Genomic DNA, 23926 nt, shown 5'->3' with positions numbered 1-23926 from the left:
AAAACACGTCCACACAAATATTTTATCAAGTATCCTTTAGCAAGTTCAAATAAATGACACTGCTTTTTTTAACAGTGATAAGTTTTGTCGTATCTCTGACTCGCTAGCCGACCGCTTTTTAAGACATTTTTAGTGGAGCTTGAGGAAGAGCTATTTCAGAAGCTGCTAATGTTAGCCATTTGTTTGATTTATCCATTCAAAAACTACATTTAATGAACCCGTTGGTGATTGTTGTCCGGTTTGTTTGAACAACTGATATTTAAATCTCCAGGCTTCTTTCTTGGTCACCACAAATGTACTGTAGTCTTTGTTTTACTGTGCAAAGGGTCACTGCTTTTCAAGCGACGTATAGCTCAAGACATGAGACCTGGTGGCAATTAGTCTTTTCCTGAAAACCAAAATCACTAATATTTCATTCAATGGTGTTATTGTCAGCCATTTAAAACTGGGACAATGTTAGAAAAATTAGTTTTAGGAACCATTGAAGATAGAATACAATCAGAGACATATACTCACAAATGTTTGTTTCAAGTATTTATTTATTTTTTTTTGATCCAATAGGGAATGGGATGTGTTCACAAATTCTGTCAGATCACCTCGTTCTCTGACCACAAAAGAAATGACCTCACTGTGTCTTTGCAGCGGTGAATGTGGGCACTCTGCAAACCTGCGAAAAGTACCTGACGCAACGACCCTCTGCTATTCGACACAGGAAAAAAAAAAAGTTTTCTGCAACGTTGATGTGTCAGAACAAAGTCACAGCTAGCAAAAGTCATCAAAAGTTCGCGGTAAGCTTTCCACAGGCAGAAGTTGCTAGACTGTCTGGAAACTGAAAGGTTAAACAAAGGCAAACAATATAAAGTAAATGATAAACCAAAAGCAATGTAATTATTAAATACAAGATGATTCTTAATATAATGAGCAAAAAGTTATTGTATGAGTAGATAAGTAAAACAAAATTGTCAGATTCTGCAACAAGTATCTTTAACCAATAACAAATACAAGTTGTGGGTGCAAAAGAAATGAACATGACATCCCTGCAGCTGATGAACGTACATAAATGCAGGCATTTTTAAAATGGTCGTTTTGTTGTGATGGCTCAGGAAAAGAAAGAAACTTTAAAACTAAACACCAGAGGTTGCAAGAAAATTGGTGGTCAGAGGAAAACAAGGAATCTAAAATACCAATAATCTGAACTGTTTGAAATGAGGGGATCTAAATTTAACGATAAAGCTGTTTTTTAAATTACTTTTGTTAATTACTTACATTTTCCTAAGTGATCAGGAATATTGCATATAATTATTGTTTTTACTGAACTTATAAAAATAATGAATGTTTGAATAAATGAATTGCTTGACTAAAAGTTACATTTTGTGATATCTGAGGCTAAGTACAGAAGAACTTTATCTTGGAGCGTGCATGTTATTTGCCTCTGGGTTACAGTAACCTCTGTTCAACCTTGATGAGCTCATGTAGACCAATAAATCACATTAAAAGTGCTGGCAGTGAAGGAGAGTAACATTGATAATTTCCTTACAATGCAATTTTCTTCAGGGACACAAACGATGGCAGCGATACGCCCAAAGACCAAGCATTAGATGCAGCCTAAGGAACGTAAAAGCCCAAAGTGTTAAGCTGGCTTCCAGTCACAAAATAAAAGATGTGTCCCTTCAAATGCATGGAGGAACAGTGGTATCGCTGTTTCTGTAGTGGTGGCCTGGGGGGCTGTTACTTGGGTTGGCTGTATAGTTGCTGCTTGGCTGGCCTGGATGTTGGTGGTTCCGGGTCTGGGAGTGGGTGCTGCCTCTTTCATGACGTATGCTGCGACTTTTCTGTGGTGCTCTTCGGTTTGCTGCGTTGGCGTTCTTCCCTTCAATGGTCTGGTGCGGCATGGGTGGTGCTGGCAGTTTCAGATTTGTTTGTGGTGCATGTGCATGCGTTGGCTGGATGTTTGCACTTTGGTTGGCACACTTTTTTGGGTCTGGTGAGACCTGCTGCCTGAGTCAACGTTGGTATGGGGTGTGTTTTGTTGTTTAAAATAAATAAATAAAAGATGGGTGAGTTCACCCTGTTTCATTTTACTTTATTTTTTTCTTTAAAAGATTAAACATGTCACCAGAATCTCATGTTTGTTGGCATCGTCTTGTCACTGACGCCCTACACTAGGAGTGTAAGCCACCAGAGGTCATTGCTACAGAGGCTGGTTGTTCCATTAATATGCTATATCCAAGCATATTAATGAAAAATTAAGTGAAATGAAAAGTTGCACAAGCCAAAGGAATAACTGCAACTCTGAGAGGATTTTATAACATAGCTCATTCAAAAACCTGGGGAGATTCAAAAGGCATTAAATGCAGTTAGTACATGTCCTTCAAGAGCCACCATACATACATGTACAGGACATGGGCTACAAACATTGCACCTCTTATTTAAACCACTTCTGAATCAATGACAATGCCACAAGTGTCCATCATGGACCAAGAAGAAAAAGTACTGGACTATTGTTCAGTACGAAGTCTTTGGCTCAGATGAAAGAAAAGTTTCATCTGAGCTTTTTCTCAGATGAAACTGAGAAACAGTTTCATCTGTGACTTCCAACATTTTGTTTGGAAGTCACAGTTTCTCTTCTGGAGGAAGAGTGGAGAGGCACAGAACCCATGTTGCTTTCAGTCTGAAGTGTTCATAGTCAGTGATAATTTGGGGATGCATGCTGGTGTAAGTCCACTGTCTACTGCCAACTCCCAGAACATTGTAAAGTATTTCATCACATATCTTTTAGCAGTCCAACATTTCTGTATTTTTGTTTCTATTGGTCTCATGTGCTAAACTAATTATGGAGAAAAACTATAGTTTGGTTTCTTATTAGCTGTAAGCCCTTATCATAACAGGTGCAAATGCCTGAAATACACCACTCTGTGTGAAATGAATATTGTATATGTTTCTATTTTTTAACTGAATGGCCAAAATACACAGTACAGATTTTAAAAATAACACTGGTTTAGCCCCTCTGGTGACTGTGTTTATTTTGCCCACTCCAATTTAATGGCAAATGCCTAGAACCTACAAAAAAAAGTCAGATTTTACAGTAAGTGGGCATTTGTGAGTGTGTCCACATGTGTGCAAGCAAGAGAGAGAGAGATCTGTAACTTCAGGCCAAAGAGAAAGAAGGCTGTGTACCAGAAGGGACCGGCTGCAAGCTGCGCTGGGTGCTGGTGTATCTGCCTTTGCTGCAAAGTGAGCAATCTAATAGCCTTTTGGCCATCCAATGCAATAATAAAGTTTGCCTTGGACTGTTAGAAGAGACAACAAGAGTGATTTAGTCAGACAGGCAAAGAGAGACAATGACAGTGAGAAACGTAGGGAGGGAAGGCAGAGGAGAGAGCAGGTGACAGATGGCAAATGGATCCAGTACATCCTCACAGATACTGGCCTGCTTGGAAATGTAAGCTTAAGGGGAGAGGATGAAATAACTTGTAAATGTCACAAAATGTGCACAATACAGAGTTTCAACACTGAACATGAGATGAGAGTTGGGGTATAAAACTAATATTGAACATTTCAGGGTAAGCAATACTGTTTTCTCATCCCTCCGCTTACAGAAGTTTTATTAGGAGGGAAATATAACAACCAGATATCTTTTAAATCCGTATACAGAGAGAGATAGTGGGGAGTATCTTTGAAAACAGACAGCGCTTGATTCATTTTTTTTTTCCTTTTAAGGAAAAACAGATGTTAATGAGTTTTGTATGTTTTTGGTTTTAGGCATGTTGCCAGAATGAAATTTTGTAACCGAGTCATCGCTGGCATATTAATTAAACACCTACGCATTTTCATTTGATCAAGATGGTTGAGAAAACGCTGCAACACAAACAGTCAGCCATCCTGAGGGGGTCCAGCCAAAACATTCCAACAAACACACACTATAAATGGTTGCCAGCTACATCGATAAGCAAACATTGAGAAAATGACAGTTAAAATAAATACATTTTTCATCTCACCTAGATGTCAGATGGCACCTCAGTGAGAGAAAGCACAAAGTGAAGAAAACCTAAATCTGACACAAAAATCTGTGAAAGAGGAAAAGATTAGAAAAATGTCAAGGAATCTCTCAATGTCCAAGACAAATGATTAAAACTGCCAATGGAGAAAAGCAAACAAGTGAAAATATAAGAATGGTTTGTTTGTTCTAATGACAATAAAACTTTTCTTGATTACTAATTTTGTCTAAAATAACAACTCTCGTACGTTCTTGTCTTTTGAAAGATGTCAGTGTCGTTTCCAATCAGAAACAAACTTCTTGATGAACTGCAGATGTGTCAGGCAGCATAAGGAGCAAATATGTTGCTTCAAAATGTTTTTAAACAAAACTGATATATATGAGGCAGTCAGCTGGAGGCAGCAGTAAATACCAATTGGAACATAAATATGAGAAAGATCTGACAAGAAATTGAAGGAATTAGGGGGATATACAGTGAGTCACCACCTATTTGAGATTCAGCATTTGCAGATTGACCTATTCACATATTTTTGCTGTGGAACATACCTCCGAATTATAATTGTTTTCTTGCAGAAAATGCAACTTAGAACGCTGAAATACCAAGGTGCAATGTTACATCACATGCCATTGACTATACTGGTAAAGTAGCCAATCCAGGAGCACTGTCTACTTTCCTTGGCATTGATTGGCTGTGCCCCCAACGGTCTAAATGAGTTTGGCTGTAGATATTAGCTTCTGTGGTAGAGCTAAGATGGTTTTCAGTGTGTATGCATATTAAAGTGTTTCAACTTTTAAAATAGGCACTTATACTGCCGTACTGGTTGACTGATGGAGATTAGCTATGAAGGGAGCAGAAGGCCAAGAGACAGAAACAAAAACGTAATGACACAGCTAAATAAATGAACATTATGAAGGAACACACAAACCATAAACAGTAGTCTTATCATGACAGACAACAGAACATAAAATGATACAAAAAACAAAACCAACACAAAAATCAGCCCCCCTCGAGACAACACATTATAAATACATTAGAAAAATATTTTTTGAAAGATAACTGCCATCTGGTTAAGTACGTTGTGTACTTGAGAGAAGCATTGCCATCAGCAACTTATTCATTCAGATTACAGGTCAGTCTGTGTCATTTGCATTCAGTCGGCAGTCTCTGATTAAGTCCCACCAGAATGCTGGCTGCTTTTGCCCAGCTCATCTTGGAGTGCATTTTATTTCCTCCGTGTTCTTATGCAAAGACAGATAAAGAAACACTGAAGCATCTTTGACTCATCTTCATATTCACCAGCCATTGAAGCATTTAGCAGCATCTTTTAATATGTTAGTCATGAAGAATTATCCCTTTTTTCCAGAAAAAAAAAAATCTGTCCTTAGATTCATATGTTTTCATTGTGTTGCTTAATGATTCATTTTCTGCCAGCAAATAAACCGGTGAGTTACTTTTAATAGAATTACAAACAGCACGATACCAGAAATGCAAATCTTCCGCCAGGCAAAGGATTTACGATCAGCTAAACAAACATTTATCCCGACCAGGTGATCTTTTTGTGTTTTTAAAGCTCTGTTAATCAGAGGTGTGTTTGCTGATGTGCTGACCTTCTGTCATATCAATTACAGCAACTTAGAAGCAGACCTGCTGTATTCTAATCCTGTGTGTGTGCGTATGCATGCGTGTGTGTGTGTGTGCGCTACTCAGCCAGTCAGAACATCACCAACACTAATTGAGTGAGTCCAGAAATGAGAAGCATGCACAGGTCCTCCCCGAGGGGTAAACAGAGTCTACAACCCACACACAAGCAAACACACACATGTGCGCCCACAAACTCATGCTAATGTAATTGATTTTCTAAATACTTCCATACTTTACGGTCACTGCCAAATGGAAATATATTTAAATAGTTTAGAAGATTATTTTAAATGTGGTAGAAATAACTTATGTATGCTCCCACTGTCATGTGAGATCTTTCTTTAAGTCCTCTCATATCTTACAGCTAAAAAAAAAAATTCCTCTAAAGGTTGTTATAGTGGACATTGAGATTTCCTTTTCATTGCTTTGAGTCTTTCTTCATTCTGTCCTTTAGAGATTTGTACAGTAAAGTCTACGCTGCCTGAGACATTCAAGCAGGTCCCTTAGACTTGCTGCGTTATTGAAGTGCGCCTCTTAATAGGAATGTAGTGTGCAAATGCTTCCTATTGCTTCAGGACTTCCAAGCCATTCTGCACATACAGCTGATGTTGCAATAAAAAGTAAGATACAAAAAGTAACTTCTTTTTTTTTGGCTTTTATTCATTTTATTTGTATTAAATATTACCAATAAGGACACAGTGGACAAAAAAAATGTTTTGACAAAACACTTGTCATGTGAACAAACGCCCGTGGATATAAAGTGAGTTGGACAAAAACTGAGGTGAAATACTTTTGCTAAACATACAAAGCAAAGTATCTTTGCCACGGATGAATCCATTAAACAATTTCTTATTGAAGAGGTACAGTTTAAAAACAGTTTCAGGTGACCACATGATGTCAGAAACAACTTCATCCACATGGATGTATTGCCGTTCGTCAAAGCTATGGACAGTCTAACTGGTCAGAGGCTCACAGTATAAATCTATGCATTTATTTTATCTACAGTGGGGGGAAAAGAAGTATTGAACACAAAGTTTTCTTCAGTAAGAACATTTCTAGCAAAGCTGTGAAATGAAATTACACACTGGATGTTGGTAGCAACCCAACTAACCAACACCATACAAGAAAATCAAAATGCGTAAGTTCACACATTACGTTATGTGTGATAATGAGGAATGACAGAGAGACATCAGGCGAACACGTGAAGAAAAGAAGGTGCAAACAGGGAGAGAGCAAAGAAAAACACTGAGATATGTCAGCATTTACTGTACAATGTAATGTAGCTCCCTATATGTGCAATTTAATATTAGATTGTTTAGTTCAAAGTGATGGTCTATAAAAGGTTTACAGTGAATCAAGTGTTGAACAAACTAGGTAAAAGCAAAGAACCCTTCCAAGCATTTGTTAGAGACGGATACCAAAACATTTGGATTTTGCAATGAGCACCATTGGGGCTATTATACCAGAACAGCAAGAGGAAATATTATTTCATCATAAACCAGATCGTCCTTCCAAGATTTCTGACATTGAAGTCAAAAATAACCACCGACAGTCAGTAAGACCTGGAATTATTTGGTGCAGTTTGCTTATAGAAAGAACAGGTAACACGCTCTACAAAATAACCTGAAAAGCTATGACTGTTTGATGCAGAACAATTGAACAGGCCAATGAAACCCTGGGAGGTTTAATTCTTCTCAGGTGAGGCCTCTTTGGATGGTTGGTAGACAAATGGTACGCCACATCATTCATCATAGAACTAAAACTCACTAAAAGTGGAGCTTGGATGCAGGGGCATATTGGTATAGGGACATTCTTGTTACCTGGTGGTAGAGATAAACTTTATATAACAAAGTGGAGCAGTAAATGGAAAAATATACAAGGATTTTTTTTTAAGAATATAAAGACAAAATAAGGGCAGATTCCTCAAAGAAGACCATGATCCCACAAACAAAGGCAGTCTTAATCGGTTTGAAATAAAAAAAAAAGATAAAGCCAATATCTTTTTCATCCGACTGGCCCAGTCAATCATCTGGTACCAATTGAAAATCCAGGAAAAGTAAAGAATACATACAGTACTGCAAAGATGAGTGAGCCAAAATTTCTTCTCTAAAAGACTCATGGCAAGTTATTGCAAACGCTTGACTGCAGTGGTTGCACGTTTAGGGAGCAATCCACATGGATGTAGATTGATTATTTTTATTCCTCAATAATAAATATTTTCATTCAAAAGTATTTTGTGGTTACTTGTGTTGCATTTGACCAATAAATTGGTTTGCTGTTCCTTTTAACATCACTGTAGAAGAAGTCCCAAGAACATTCAAGATTTGACTGCAGCTGAGAAAATCACAGTAAGCGACACATGGGTCGACTTTGTGGGTCGCTACAGACATACGGTGTGTTTTCACATCAACACTCGTATCAGAAATGTATTTAAGGATTTAAAAAAAATGTGCATGTTTAATACTAATTTCCCCAATTTCCCCTAATGTCCTTAAAAAAGCAGCTTTAATAGATACCTACCTGTATTTTAGACAGAATACAGCAGCAAAGTTATCTATTTAAAATAAATCTTAAGCAAAGATGATGTAAACAACAAAAACAACAACATGGAGTTTCTTTGTTTTCTGTTTAATCACTAAGGCCTGAAACGCCTTTGATCATCGGTCAGACTTTGACTGCATTTGAAACTTAAAAATGTGAAAAATATATCTGCTTTCATGTTTTAATATCCTTAATCCCAACTAACAGACACCGACTAAAGTATCATAATATATTCTTTCAAACACAAAAATCTAAGTAATATCAACATGTCAATAATTTATGCACAAATATACATTTCAATCTAATTATTACAGGAATTAAAAAAAAAGAAATAATTACAGTGAAAACTAAAAGTTTATAACAGCATAAAACATTTACATGATTATCATCATTTTCTTTTTAATCTTTACTATAGTCATGCCTGCTACCTTACCTGTAAGTCCCAACACACTTTCAGAAAACTGTTCCTATGGCAATTCATTTAAATAAGGCAAAAGCATGAACAAAAAAAACAACAAAATAATCTCCCGAGACATGTAGTGTCTTAAACATACAACATCCTGATGAAAAATAAATAATGCACTGAGGTTCATAAAGTTTGTAGACTCCCAGCAGTAAGAGCTAACCATCAGTTCATGATTTCAATTTAGAAACAAAAAAAAAATGACTTTGTAAAAGACCTCAAGGCCAGATTTGAACTGGAATGTCAGATGTGGCCTCTTTCTCTTGTGAAACAACCAGCTGCCTCCCTCTGCGCTGTGTTCTTCGGTGCCGCTGAAACGAGTACAGCCAATTCAAACGAAGAGCAAAAATAAAACCTGTGTGGGCAGTTAAATACTCTTACAATATTTCACATGGTGTCAACAGCTTTATAACATGCAGCAGTGAGGGATGTAAAAAAAAAGCATTACTAAAGAGGTCAGCCAGTGACACAGAAGGATTGCCTGCAAACTAATGAAGCATCTAATGTTTGGCTCATGTTTCACTTGCATTTGTCTTTATTTCGCTCTCGGTTAGAAAAACGGTGTTAAAATCAACACGGCTGTGTGTACCAGCACCCAGAGAATGCCGCATTATACAACAATAAAAGGTTTGTATCAGTGGACTTAGCAGGGGAGAGAGGAGAGAAAAGGAGATGAGGATAGAAGAAGATCCAACAGAAAGAGAGGTGACGAAAGGAAGGAGACTGTTGGCGAGACGCTGGAGTCCAGCAGAAACAAAATGCACGTAAAAAAAACAAAAAAACTAAATGAAAAAAACCGGAGGGAACAATGGCATTTCAATCAAAAGATATCAGAGAGTTGTCTTCGCGAAAAACAGACCACAAGCAGAACTGCAGCCTCCACCACCAGGATCAGAACCGCTGGGCTTCAGGCGTTTCTTCGCTACTACCAGGACCTTTTTCCTCGTGATGTGTGCATTACAGCACACACACACACACACACACACACACACACACACACACACACACACACACACACACACACACACACACACATCATTTACACAGGTCCCCCCAAGCCAGGTGCTATTTAGAGACAGACAAGGTCAACAAGCGCTCCAACATCTCACCAGTCTGTAGATGCCAGCGGCGGTGAACTACTCGCTCGCACCAAGAACAAGCGCAAATTCCCACCTCCTGCTTGACTCTGTAGGATCCATTTACCTCAAAGCCAAGGGGGGAAAAGACCAGTTCCAGGATTTGGTCAGTTCACACAAAACATACATCAGTTTGTAGTAAAAGAAGGAGATTGTTATACAGTTTAGTTAACAAAAAAAAAAAAAAAAGTCGTTCTGAAACACACCTCGTCCCAAAAGATATAAGTCAGCAAATGTTGGCAGTAATGTTCATGTCGCTTAAACGACCTTAAAGACAAAAGAAACGTAGATGGCAGTATTGTTACGATGAGATATCACCATTAAACTGAAACAGGGAGAACTGAGTAAAAGCTTTGTAAAGTCTTTGAGTAAAGATACAACTTTTTTCCCCGTTTAGTTCCTTCTTTATGCAGAACCCAATTAAGTGACTCCCTTACGCAAGTAGTTATTAAAAAACATTTCTCCTGCAGCTATAAGGGGATGGTTTGGATTTATGAAGTGATATTCAGTGAAGTTATCAGTGATAGTTCCCTCAGCTGTTGTAGAAAGATGTCGCATCACAGTAAGTTTGTAGAAAAGAAAACTAATTTCCAAATAGGTGACATTTACTCAGAGGAACTCAGGGATCAGGTTTTTGCTGATTCTTAACTATTTAAAATGCTCAAACTGAAATTGTTTTTTTTATCAGTGAAATACAATGCAGAACACTCTGGATCAGAATCTAAATTATTCACATTTTGTGCTGATCTTTACAAGGCTCTAAGTTCAAAAAGAAGAGCAAAAGATGGGGGAAAAAAAGTCAGAGTAAACTAATTATTAAAAACAGACTGTTCATCAGTTGATCAAAATTTAAAACGACTGCCATTAAATATTCACAATCTGGCCACGGACCTGGGTTTTAGCTCAATTCATGTCAGGAATTCACATTGTCATGATCTACTGATGGCAAAGGCAGAGGCGCTTTGCCTTTGAACATGGCAGGAATGCTGAGTTGTCAGGTTTCTCTTAAATTAAAGGTTGATTCTCAACCCAAATGAGGGCTTTTAAGGGCTCCGCATGGTTAAGTCAAACTGTTTCTACCGTCGCAGCTGTGTGATGAAAACTGCGTCATTTTGTTCTCAGCCACATGTCGTCTGTAGGAGGTATCCTTCTACTGTGTTGTTTACTTTTCTACAAACTAACTGTGATGTGGGGTCTGTCTACAGCAGGTTAAGAGAGCTATTACTAAGAATAACTTTAAGAGGAAAAAAAACACCCAAGTGTGATTATTCAGTACAATTCAGTTTGCCGTCATTCAACGAAGCGGCCATAGACATCTGCTGCCAATAACCGGCTCCGGTTTTTATTACAAGCACTGAGGAATTTCTGTGAAAAATCTGTCAGACGTAATAATAAGTTTTATTCAAACTGGAGTGTAACAATAGCTTATATAGGTTGTGGTTTGTTTAAATTTAAAATGTAATTTTATTTTAGCTTTATTATTTTTGTGAGACTCATTATTCCAGCCGGTATAACGTATGTTACAGCTTAACCTTGTATTCCTGCAATTATAAAATGTTGAGCAAAGAACACAAGTCATTTTCTCGAATGAAAAATTCTTCCCTCACTCAAAAAAAAAAAAAAGACTATACAAACAGGTTAATTAATGTCATGGAAGTTTTGACTGGTTTTAAAAACACTGACATGAAAGTTCATACTGTAATGAGAATTAAGTTGCTGCCGTATTAAACGCTCGGCTGTGTTTTTTATTTTCTTCTTCTTTTAAAAATGTTTAAAAAAAGCATGCTGTATCACAAGGACTGTAGTCTCTTAACCTGGACCAATGAGGAACGAGGATTTGATTCAATGTGGGATTTGGCAGCTTGATAAAAACCCGGTCACGAGCAAAAATCACAGTCGGGTTCCAAAAGTTCTTCAGCAGCCAATGGGGTTCACCGTTACAGGCGGTCAAATAAAGAACCGAGCTTTAACAATGCAGACACCTCGTCTTTTCATTCAGCTTTACCGCCGTGCTGTTGGTGCAGATGGCCGAGCAGAGATATCACAGGCGATGTCTTTGTGTCAAAGTGTGAGTTTGAGTGTGGGTGACTGTGTTTGTGTGGAGTTTGTGTGTCTGTGGGCGTAAGCTCATCTGAACTGTCAGCATGACACGACGTGGGAGCGATGATAGACGGGTGAGTGCCTTTTTTCAATCTCACCGCCTGATGCGTGTGTGCGCATGTGTAAAAATCAAGCAAATTTCTAAACAAGTGAATCAAGGGCTGGTCTGGATTGCAAAGTGATTGTAAGCGCAATGGAAGAGGAGGGGACTTCTTTTTATTTATTTTTTTATAAGGGTGAGTTTGGCGAGAATAAAACAGAAGCAGCAGCAATGTTTTCTCCTAAATATTAACCCTTATGATAACTTAAGCTGATGATATGGCTGCTTATGGCTGTTTTCTTTTTTTTACATCCTCAACTGTCTCTCTGTGTGAGGGCTTGCAGTTCGGCCGTGTGCAGGGAATGCTGGAGGAAGACGTTTTTCCGGCTATAGCTATGCAGAGACAGAGGGCCGCGAGGTGGTTGTCCTAAACGGCCGGTGAACGCGGAGGAGGAGGAAGAGGAGGAAGCTGACGAAGGTGTGGGAGGTGTTGGCGAGGCCCGGTCTGATGACGAGATGTTTTGTGTGGAGCTCCCTCTGCTTGCGAGGCTGTGGAGACTGGAAGAAGCGCTGGCCCCGACTGCACGGGGGATTAGGCTTGGCGGATGGTGATCCCCGCCTCCTCTCTTCACCCCGCCGGATAGACTGGCTCCACTTCCTCCTCCTCCTCCTGGAGTTAAGGACTCAGAGGAGGAGGACGCCCTCTCGGGCTGCTTGGAGAAAGGAGGTGAAGCTGAGGTGGAACCTGGTGGCTGATATGTACTGGTCTGGGCTGGTGTGGTGGGTGAGGTCTGGACGGAGGACGGGTCGGAGGAGCCAGAAGCCAGATGACCTGCAGTGTTCCCAGCGCCCTGGTGGTGGCGCTCCTCCCTGGCAGCGTGGCGCTCTGCGGCAGCGGTGGGCCGACAGTAGTAAGGGTGGTGTTGGTTATAGTGGTCCCCTCCTTGTGCCGCTGACGCTCCCCGCACCACCCTTCGCTCCCTTGGAGCCAGGCTGATGCTGCTGTTGCCGAATCCTGACCACCGGCCTGGAAGGCTGATCTGAGAGAGGAACGCAGAAAAACAGACAGATATCAGAGAGACTTCACTGAGAGCAACTCACTCTGCTCTTTTTGGCAGCGAGTGTGTGACACAACCTGCCATTTCTCAAATGTTAGTCACCGAACATGTCTGTCTCAGGAGAGCAGGGATTATTTGAGAACAAAACACAGTGAGACAGAGAAAAATGAAGAGACAGGCAACATGAGAGAGTTGTGTCCCGTGTTCACGATAGGTTGTTAATTGGATGACATTTGGAGAATCATCTCGTTGGACCTCTGTTGTCTCATCTAATTGTTTCTAAATCAACCATAGCTCTGCAACGAGCAAAAGTACGCCTTCAAAGAGAAGCAGAACAGGGCAGCACATTTATGGAGATATGTTATTAAGGTACGCTTAAGTCCTAACTCACAAGGCAATCTCACTGTTTATCACACACGTACACGCACACACACAGAGACACAATAGGGAAGATGGCACATAAAGCTAGATGGCAGAAAAAGGAGCCACCTGTTCTCTTTCACACTCCACTGCACCCCCTTATGCAACATATCTCATCACTGCCCCTCTTCTCTGTAGCTCTCAATCTCACACACTTGCAGCCGAAATCACGCCGGGACCAACTGTGCAGTGTTCAGCAAAGAAACAAAATCTCATCTGACACTGAACCTCGAGGGAAAGTGAGCGGATTTGACATTTTCTAACACAATGGTTCTCTGTTTGTGTGCGTGTGTGTGTGTGTGTTTCCCTCTGTGCTCCGTGCATATGCATGAGCATGTGTCTGTGTAATGTATATAGGCTCCTGGTGTGCATGGGGGCAGCATGATGCCTATGTGCTTTCATTGTGTTTCCATGCACCCCAGCTTACAAATTATGGAAAAAGAAAAACCATGTTGAACCTGTCAGCAGAAATGTGATTAGCCAGCACACAGCTAACCGAAAGCATGAAGTGCTTAAACTGCCAGCTTGAACGTGTGCTATTGTTAACCTGCAAACAGAGGAGAGCTGCTCGGAAACCAGTGACCACAAATACAACAACGTAATCATACTTTCATTTCAGGCAGAAGAAAATGCTACTTTGTGTGTTTAACAGGCCAAATTATCTAAAGAAGTTCCATTTCTAGTGTTATGCTGATGCTTCGGTTCCATACTTTCCAAAATTTGGTAAAAGGGCCACTGATACTGGTAGAGATTTTGGTATGAATTACATTTTGGGGTAAAAGTGTAACAGTTGGATCTACAAAATGATATATTCAGGTGACCAGCTAAAGACCATTAGAAATGCAAGCTAATAGTTTCTCTAAGATGACCACAGCAACATGTTTACCGAATCTGATTGCATCACACTGTGTGTAGTTTTTGTTTGTTTGTTAAAGAAGGGTTAGGGTCAGGTAGGATTAAAAAAAAACCTTCTGACTTTTTCAATTTTTCCTAGGTTAAAAAAAAAAAGATCTAAACATAAAATAGTATAACTAGGTTAGTATGTTTAGAGGGAGTGATGTGGCTCTCATCCAAGGAAGAGGGGACCAAATTTTGCTGAGAAGTTCTTGGTTTTCCATCCACATGTATAGACAACTCTTACAATTATGTCCCCCAGGGTATTTTGTGGGGTGTGTGTTGTGGGAGTATAGTGTGCCAGAGATGCATTTAAAAACTACACAGACCTTGTGAAATGAACAGATGAGCTGGTTTGTTGTTGTTGGCACAAAGTCTAGCATATTTCCAGTAGGACAGGAGTCTAAATCAAATGAATGGTTAATGACCAGGTCTTTGCAAAACTTTGTGACATACCAGGGAGGTAATTCAGCGATTTGGGTCGGTTGGGAGGGGTGCTGGTGCCCATCTCCAGCTGTCAACGGGTGAGAGGCGGGGTACACCCTGACTGACAGGCTGTCAGTCCATTGCAGGGCAATATATGTATATATATTTAAGCGATAAATATTTATATGCATTAAGACGGATGAAATATTAGAAAATACTTCAACGCAACAAAGATAACGCAACGTTAATTACAGAAATTTTCTCTCAACGCCAGACTAGAAATCTTGCTCTGATGTACGATTTCTATCTTCCAACATATGAAAGGATTCTGCATAGGTTAAGCGCTTTATTCAAACTGCTGTATGAAGAACAAGATCAGGGAAACACATTCAAGGATGATCTTCAAGATGAAAGAAACGGGAACAAGGACAACCTCTTACAGAACCACTTTGTTCACGATATGGATCCTCAGTTTGTGGGGTTTAACAAAGTAGACTGTGAAGCAATTGTTTGATTGTGTTTTTCATAACACCTTTAATGCTTGGATTAAAACGAGAATAAAAAAAACGGCATATTTCCGTCTAAAAACACCTAGTGTTATTGGAATAAATGCTCGTAGGTCGTTTTAAAAAAGGAGTTCAAAAATGGCTCTCCTTGGTAAATCCTTTGAACCTCTGTTCTGCATGTCCGTCACATACATTACACCACACCTGCAGGATAAAGGAACGCTAATTGACGCACTCATTAGCTTCAAATAAATAAAAACGTGAACTGAAGCTTAGAAATCTGCTCTGTAGCAGCTGAGCTGCAATACGCTTTCATGCAACATACTCTGCCAAAACATCAAACAGTGTCGTTGTCCATACAGCTTTCTTAAAGAGCTTGGGGAGTGCATCCCTACTTTCTAATGGACTCTAATGGGTGGATAAACACTACAACATATCTCACACATTCCTTGATCTAATGAAGGGGAGTGAGAATTAACGCACCAGGCAAATTTTCAACATGGAGCGTTGGAAAGAAAACATGGGGGAATTATTACAGCGTTGAATATCTGCTGCGCACTTGTCAATGTATGCAGGGCAGCTTAATTAGGGCTAAATCACTAATCTTATGAAAAAAAATGTTGTTTTTCCACCCATAGACATCTGAGAAAACAACAGAAGGTAAGGCACAAATAGTGAGATACAAGTTGGCAGGCGCCTTGGAAGAAAACAATTACCAGAGACTGCATTAAGTGCTGATTGAGGAAACATATGTTGTGTATCAAAGGGAGATTTCTGGTCCATCTGAAAATGACACCATGAATCATCTTCGATGGATCAAATAAAACCTTGGTGGTTAAATTTGAGTGCATGTGGGTGTAATGAACACAGGTACAACAGGTTAAGGTTGAACAAGAAGAGAAATACACAATACACAGCCTAACCAAGGAAGAAAAGATAAAAAAACACACAGGAGGTGAAAAAGGAAAGAATTGGTGGGAAAATGATGAAACGCAGAGATAAAGAAAGATGACTTTAAAACTGGAGCGAACAGCAAACTGTGGAGAAAAAAAGAGAACAAGACTGATTTACAAACTCAGGTGTCCTTTCTCAAGTACACGCTCTGCGGCAACCAGGCTGCCAGTGTGTGTTTGTGTACAAACACTCTGGAGAGTACCTCGGTCTCACACATGGTCCTAGGAATACAAACACACACACACCCCCACGCGTGCACGCACAGACACAATTACACCCTCATACACACACCCCGACAAAGGTAAATCAGATGGGGCTTCTCTAGAGTTTGTCTTTATAGAGTCGTGAAGAATAAAGCAACGGGGCCGTGGACAAGTTTGCATTAGCAGATCCTTAAAAACGTCATTTGTGTAATATTTGCCATCATTTGTCTCAGACAAGAAGCAAATTAATGATCTATGTTTACACTGAGCTGCAACTCCTAGAAATCTCAGTTCAACATAACTTGAAAAAATAAAGCAACGAAAGGCTGAGTCAAGTCTAGTTAAAGCCCTCTACAAAATAAATGAATCTTAAAAAGCAAATCTTTTCCACTGAGTTTAGAGAAGTTACACTTTGTCTGTATTATTTAGCTTCTTTCATGCCGAACACGTTATACGATCTAAAAGTTAATGTGGGTCTTTGGAAGAGGGAAACACCGGAAAAGTGGCTTTGTGACAATAGTCACATCGCTTGAACTTTTTTAACGTTTTGTTGCATTACAACCACAAACATGGATGTATTTTTGGAGGAATAGAACAATGGAAAGTATCGTAAAACTTAGAAGAATTAAAAGACCAGGATTTTTACAAAAAAAAAAAAAAACAGCTGAAAAATGTGGCATGCATTTCTATCAAGTCCTCTTGAGGGGGGGTCACTACTTTAACCCTCCCATGGTCTTTAGATCGCACAAGATTTTTACTCTGTGCGTGGTCCGGTAGGGTCGCACTGACCCTGCGTGCGATTTTACAAGGTTTTTTTGCGTAGCTTCCAAAATTGATGGTCTGACGGGACGACCCCTCCGCTTCCATGCCCTTCGACCCTGACATTTTTGACACGCCTCTTGACACGCCTGTGGTCTTAGCGTCGCACTAAGACCACGGGAGGGTTAAAAAAACTATTTTTTGCTGGTAGTAAGAGCCTTCTTCTTTTTTTTTTAATCTTGAACAGCTATGTACTTATAGAAACTTTAATTTCTGCCTCAGAAAACGTGCTTGCACAGCATGAAGTTGGACATTTCTACACAGTTGGACAGTGCAGAAATTATATTTTATCACACTGGATGGAACAGGGCTATGCGTGATGGCAACAGTTTGGGATATTGTTCCATAATAACTAGTTAGAAAAGGCACATGAATGATATTGCAAGGTACTATACTGGTAAATTCTCATTTGCCAATAATTAAAGACATTATTTACTAAAGCATAAAACATTTTAATTCTTTCTTACTCCACCAACCCTCATACTAGAAAAGTAAGTACTAATCCCTGCATGAATATTCAGGATTTATGGAAAAAATCAACTATGTAGCCTCTGAATGATCACCGTGGTCCTAAAGGACATAAACAAACAAACAAACAACTTTTTCAAATATTCTATTGCACTGCTTCCTGCTGCATAAAGCCTTAACGGTAAATTTACAAGGTAGCTGAAAAATGAACGAAGTGATACATAAAGACGAGAAACAAGATTTCACTTCCAATCGAATACAAGAATGCTTTAACTAGCATTTTCCACGATTTATTCTGAGTTGAAAAATTGACTTTTCACAGACATGCTGTGCTCCAAAGAGTCTCTGAGGGCAGTTAACAGGATAAATCATCCAAATACAATCAAACAAAAGGTGAAACTAAGCCTGGGTTTGCTGGAATGCCTTCACTTTGAACTTGCTGGTTTTTATTGATACACAAACTGCTTAGGAAGTGAATCTCTGTTGTACAGCCTGTAGCAGAATCCTTGCCTCACTTCACTCATTTAATTTTGACTTTGTTAGAATTTTCAACCTTTGTAAGCATGGAATACTCCGAGTTAGTAAATAAGTAGAATAACTGTTAACATTTTTTTTTTTTTTACATTTTTATGTTTCCCATAGTCACAAATCAATTTTTTTAAATAATAGAAGAACTAGACTTTAAGTGCAGAGCAGCACATCATTAAAAAAACAACAAAAAAACCCTGTTCTTTTCTCCTTTTACCAGTTCGCTTGAGAATAAAAGACAATGACTTGACTTAAAATATTTTTGGCAGAAGCTTTTAAAAATATGCTTTTAGGAGCGTCTGCAAGTGCACACGTCAGATCATCTAACAGAAGCAGGGAGGGATGCAAATAAATCCCAAAGCTATAATCCAGAATAGACGAACTAAACATAAGGCTGGCTGCACTGAAAGTAAGGATGCAAAATGTGCTCTTTGAAATTCCTGCCCTCTTTCCCTACAGTCAGCAATGCAGCAGGTTGTGTTTCTCTTGTTTTTTTTCTCCTGCATCTGAATTATCGCCTGCTTTCAGCAGACTAAATATTTAACCTACTTGCTTGTCAAGAACAGCTTTAGTCTTCCAGAATCTGACACTTTCTGGCCCACCTTCGAAAGACATTAATAAACATAAATATGGCAGGATTATCCTCTAAATCCAGGAATAAAAGGCTTCTGTTAAGTATGGCCAACTGCCTCAGAAAAAAAGAGGTAACATTAGTTTGGAAGTAAACACAAAGTAATATATATAATCGTTTATTTGCTTTTTTTATTCAACACTGAAATCTCCTTAAACATCAACACCATCTTTCAGCAAACAGTGAATATTTTAACTTAATTGTTTGTCACAATCAGCTCTTTTTGAATTTGATGCATTTTTTTCTCTCTCCTTTGTTTTCCTTTAACAACAATAGACATACGAGCAGATTTTCCACAAAATACAAGTACATGCGCTGCGGCAACCAGGCAAAATGTCCCAATTACGTTTGGCCAAACTTTGTGCTATTTCCGTGACGATGTAAACACAATCAAATAAAACCATGGAATATTATCTTTATTTCACTTCATAGTGAACATGAACTCCAAAACAGATGTGCCCTGTTTTTATTCAGCAGTGCACAAGTTAACCATGATAGCTACACTGAATCTCATATAGAGAAGACAGACCACATGTAAACTAAAGACTAAAAACAGAAGGCAGGGCTTCTGTTTTTAGTCCTGGAGGTAGGTGAAGCAATGGATAGGCCCCTCACCGACATTTGCTGATGACAGTTTGGGTGGGGCTGGGTCCAAAATAATGAAGAAAGATTGAAAACATGAAAGGAGCAGTCAATTCAACCCACACAGCAGCAAACTGTCACTCAGAAAGCTGGATGTCATATCCTGGACATTGTTGACGGATGAGCTGGTATGCCAAACGTGCTATACTTCGAACTGCACAATCTAGTATGTCATAATAACCGTATGCTTCTATTTGGTGCATTCAAATGCCGTATACATTTTTCATTTGTCATAAAATTTCTTTTTTCTCTTTTCCTCCCCCAAGAGCTCGGTGACAGCACAACTGATTCTGTATATTTATTATGCAAATTATTGCAGAATGTCTACAAGACTATTTTGAGGAGCCAACAACAATTAGTGCAGCCTAATTTTACAAACTCAACATGATATTGACACTAAGAAGGAATGAAAATACATTAAAAATATTAGATAAGTTATGTCTTAGATTTGTGTTCATATGAAAGTTCATGAACTTTCTGTTAACAGTAACTACATCCAACTTAGTGCTCCATCCAGTTTACAAAGTATTACATGTTGCCTGGCAACTGCATGATATTTTTCACTGATAAAATGCATGAGTAACATCAGGATGTCTGCTAGCATCAGAACCATCCAAATACAGCTTTGTGTAAAAGCTTCAAATGTGATCGCAGCCAACATTTAGGTTTGCTGAACAAGGGTCTGACGAGCAGCTCTTAGTCACTTCTTATGATTGGGGGAGTTGAGTAGTGCGCTGCCCCAGGGTTTTAAACATCCACCCACAATGGAAAGCGCAGACTGGCCAGTATCAAAGTCTGTGCCATGCTGTGGCCACGAGGCCCAATGAGGTTTCTTCAGCAGCTCTGTTGGGTAGGGATGTTGAGAATCTGGCAAAGCTCATCAACCACAATCTCCAAAAAACCTCGTGACTCAGTGTGTATGAGCCTAATTGTTGGAAAAAAAAAAAAAAAAAAACACCCTCGTCAACCACAGGCTAAAGAAATAACATTCAAAATCTTAAACTGGTGGGGTAGAAAAGGTAAAATGTGAATAGGTGACAAATCAGAAATTGACAGAAAGAAGGAAGTAAGAATAGGAGCTAAGGAACACAAAAAAAGGACATATAAGTACATGGGGAAAGTGTTAGGAAGGGGGATATGAGATCAAGACAAAAGCAAATAACATAATAAGGAGAGAAGAGCAGGTCAAAGAATAAAGGTGAGGGGATGACACAGAGGTAGAACAACAAAGAAGAAGCGGATAGCTCGACAGATGATGGGAACTGCAGAGCGAAGTGAGAGTAAAAGGTGACAGCAAAGAACCAAAGTTACACAAGATGAAAGAAAGAGATAATTAGAAAGCTGGAGACTGGGATGAAGAGAAAAAAGTAGGGAGACAGAAAGTGTGAATGTTAGCATCAGTATAAGCCATGACAGCTACAAGGTGGACAGAGAAGAATCTGACATCAATTTCTGTGCAAGAGGAATCCAACACAGAAAAAGAAGCTACAATCCAGACAGTATTCATACCTTTGGCTGATTTAGGCTTAAAGTAAATTTTAATTTCAACAACACGTTTCTTCTGACTGGACATAATAACATTTTGGAGCGGCTCAGCAAGTGTACCGACTCGAATCTGATTGAGAATTTGTGGAAGGAGCTAAACATTAGAGCAGTGGTTCTTAACCTTGTTTGAGGTACCGAACACCCCAGTTTCATATGCGCATTCACCGAACCCTTCTTATCCCCCCGCCCCCCGGCCGACACACAAAATACTTTGCGGTATTCTGATGTGGTAATGTAATTATATTAGCTGTGTTACCACCCCCACGCCACTAGAGGCAGTAGCAACCCCGAAAAGATGCGACTAAGGAGCAGATTTAGACTATAGAATTTGGTAAAAACTGTGAGCTTTGCTGAAGTAATTAAAGACACAAGTTCAAATCCATGCTGAGAATGGAACTCCTTCAATCAGGGCTCCTCCGCAGCACTGATTGGCTAAGGAATGTAACGTGATCCTCTGCAGCAAGTGATGGCAAAGCGGGGCGCGTCATCACGACTTTACACAAGTGTGTCTTTACCTCCACGGCAGAGGCTCCGCCGAACCCCTGAGACCGACTCACCAAACCCCTGGGGTTCGATCGAACCCAGGTTAAGAACCACTGCATTAGAGTGATGGCAAAGAGACCTTCTAACTTTAACATTGAAGCTCATCATCAAGATAAATCATCAAATTAACAGCTCAAACATTCAAACATGTAGTCAGCAAATGTAAAGAAGAGTTTGATTGCTATAACAACAGCTATTTGGTTAATGAATACAAAGATGTTTTGACTGGACTGCATCCAAGTGATTTTAGCTCCATATTAGCTACTGAAACAAACTCCCTTTTCTGTGTACTTCAGCCACTCAGTTTCTGGATTGATTGCTGCCCCTGACTGCCCCTTATGTGTCAAAATGGCACTTACTCTAGTTGTCCAATTATCACAAAAGCTGTTTTTAAACACCTTGTTTTTAAAGCCTAATGCATTTCTATAAACGTCATTGATGGTCAATGTAAATCTCCACAATATTCTCCTGTATCATTTAATTATTTTTTTTATATATAAGTCCGGATTGAACTACTGATAAATAATATTTGCTTACATAAAACTAGAGCGCCATGTTCTTGAGTTGTGCTGTGTAAAAAAATATTATTTCAGCAGGTGTCATGATAAGAAAAGCCACACGGTGTGCTGGACTCTTTCCATTTCCACGGTTTGACATTTCTTTGATCTACTTGAGACCTGGCAGGAGGCCTGAGGTTATTTCACCTTAATAAGGGTAAAACTGTAGGAGCTGTTTTCTACCAGCCCCACCAAACGCAACAGGGCTGTAACTGTTGTGTTGTTCTTCTTTAAAACCCAAATAATCTTAAATTTCTTAAATTTTTTGGTGGTAAACACCAAACATTTGACTGCGCTTCCTAGGAATGTCTCTAAATTCTTCAACTTTCACAACTGAATGTCGCTCATTCTATTCCCCTGGTAAGGTCGTAGACGTGTTTTGAATTGGCACCTTGTCAAACAACAGAGAGGTGAAAAAATGTAAATACGCTATTTTATTCAGAGCGTAGCGTGTCACTCTGCAAAAATGTACCATCCTCCTAAATCAGGGAGTGTCTTCTAGCTAAATATGTTCAGTATATCTGCTATAGACTTATGGCAAAAATAATTTGGATGTCTCCAAAAAACCTTTTATAAAGAGGCTGCAATGTTGAGTACATTGCATAATGTTAGAATACTGGCTCTGCAACTTATATTTCAATTTATATTCCTAATCACATCAATCAATGGCTTTAGGTTGGACATATTTAGGAGAAGGGTTCAGTATGTAGAGGTCTGATCACTCAGCTGTCTGACATTGAGGATTTTGTTTCTGCTTACTCTTAGGTATAACTTAATAATAAAGTTTCTTTAAAAATCAGTGTCATTGTATACAACATTTTGCATCTGATGAATGCATATAAAAAATATGAGATCAAAGACAGCAATAAAGTATAAAGGCTTGACAGTTTGACAAGATAGATTCATGGACTGACAGCAGGGAAAACAATGAAGAATGAAGTTATGACAGTGCGGTACAGGCTGTCAGGCTGATACATCATGTGGGAAAACTCAGAAACTGTAGATTCTCTGATGCTTATGTGTGAGCACAAACCTTTTGTACATGGATGTGTACATTCACCACCAGACTGCTGAGTTATATGCTATGTGCAGCGTGCAACATGATGCTAGGAAGAGTCAACTGAAATCAGTTTCAAGGAAAAAACAACAACAAAAGCACCAGTCACGGTGATACCAGGAATATTTAAAACATGCTGGGTCTTGACTGGTACAAATTAATCTGTCATACAATCTGAAACTGTCAGCGAACAAGTTTTAAAAGCTTTAATACGAAATATGGCTGTAGCTGTACTGTTCCTTGTTTTATAGCGTTTTTAAATAATTACAAACAAGCTGCTAACATCCAGGTTTTTGGAAAGAAAAAGCTGAATTCACCAAAATTTTCACCAAATGCTACATCACGTACATCCACATAAACTCAACAGCAATTGTTGTAACCTTGGCGTTTATGGATTGGACCACCTTTTGATATTAAAATTACCGTTGTTCATGGCATAGATTCAACAGGATGTCAGAAATCTTCCTCAGACACTTTGGTCCATATTTACATGATGGAATCACTCAGGTGCAGTACATGTAGACTCTTCTAGATAGAGATGTGGAGTCGATGGAGGGCAGTGGAGTACAGTGATCACATCCTTGTGTTAAAAACACGGTACATTGTGATTATAAAGGAATGAACATGGTCAGCAATAATACTGAGGTAGACCGTTGGGTTTAAACAAAGCTCAGTTGGTACTTGCAGAAGTCGCTTGAACCCTTGATATATGCCAAGACTGATCCATGTCCCCCATGCTGTTTTTACTAAGTTCTGACC

General features: G+C 39.2%; 1 protein-coding gene across 3 annotated transcripts in view; it reads right to left on the bottom strand.

The window, feature by feature from the left end:
• Positions 1–1876: 1876 nt before the first annotated feature.
• The window catches only part of ccser1 (coiled-coil serine-rich protein 1), a 146906-nt gene continuing 124856 nt past the window's right edge, over positions 1877–23926 (bottom strand). For 2 of the 3 annotated variants that reach the window (XM_008418422.3, XM_008418421.3), the window contains exon 11: positions 1877–12956. In XM_008418422.3, coding sequence (XP_008416644.2) covers positions 12231–12956 — 726 coding nt within the window. In that variant the 3' untranslated portion in view covers positions 1877–12230. The remainder of the gene's footprint in view (positions 12957–23926) is intronic. The other variant, XM_008418423.3, reaches the window with a different exon arrangement.

The sequence above is a fragment of the Poecilia reticulata genome, chromosome 9 (assembly GCF_904066995.2).
Source record: "Poecilia reticulata chromosome 9, P_reticulata-male-v2, whole genome shotgun sequence".
Taxonomy (NCBI): Eukaryota; Metazoa; Chordata; class Actinopteri; order Cyprinodontiformes; family Poeciliidae; genus Poecilia; species Poecilia reticulata.
The sequence above is the reverse complement of the archived record's forward strand: the minus strand, read 5'-3'. Positions and strand labels throughout refer to the sequence as shown.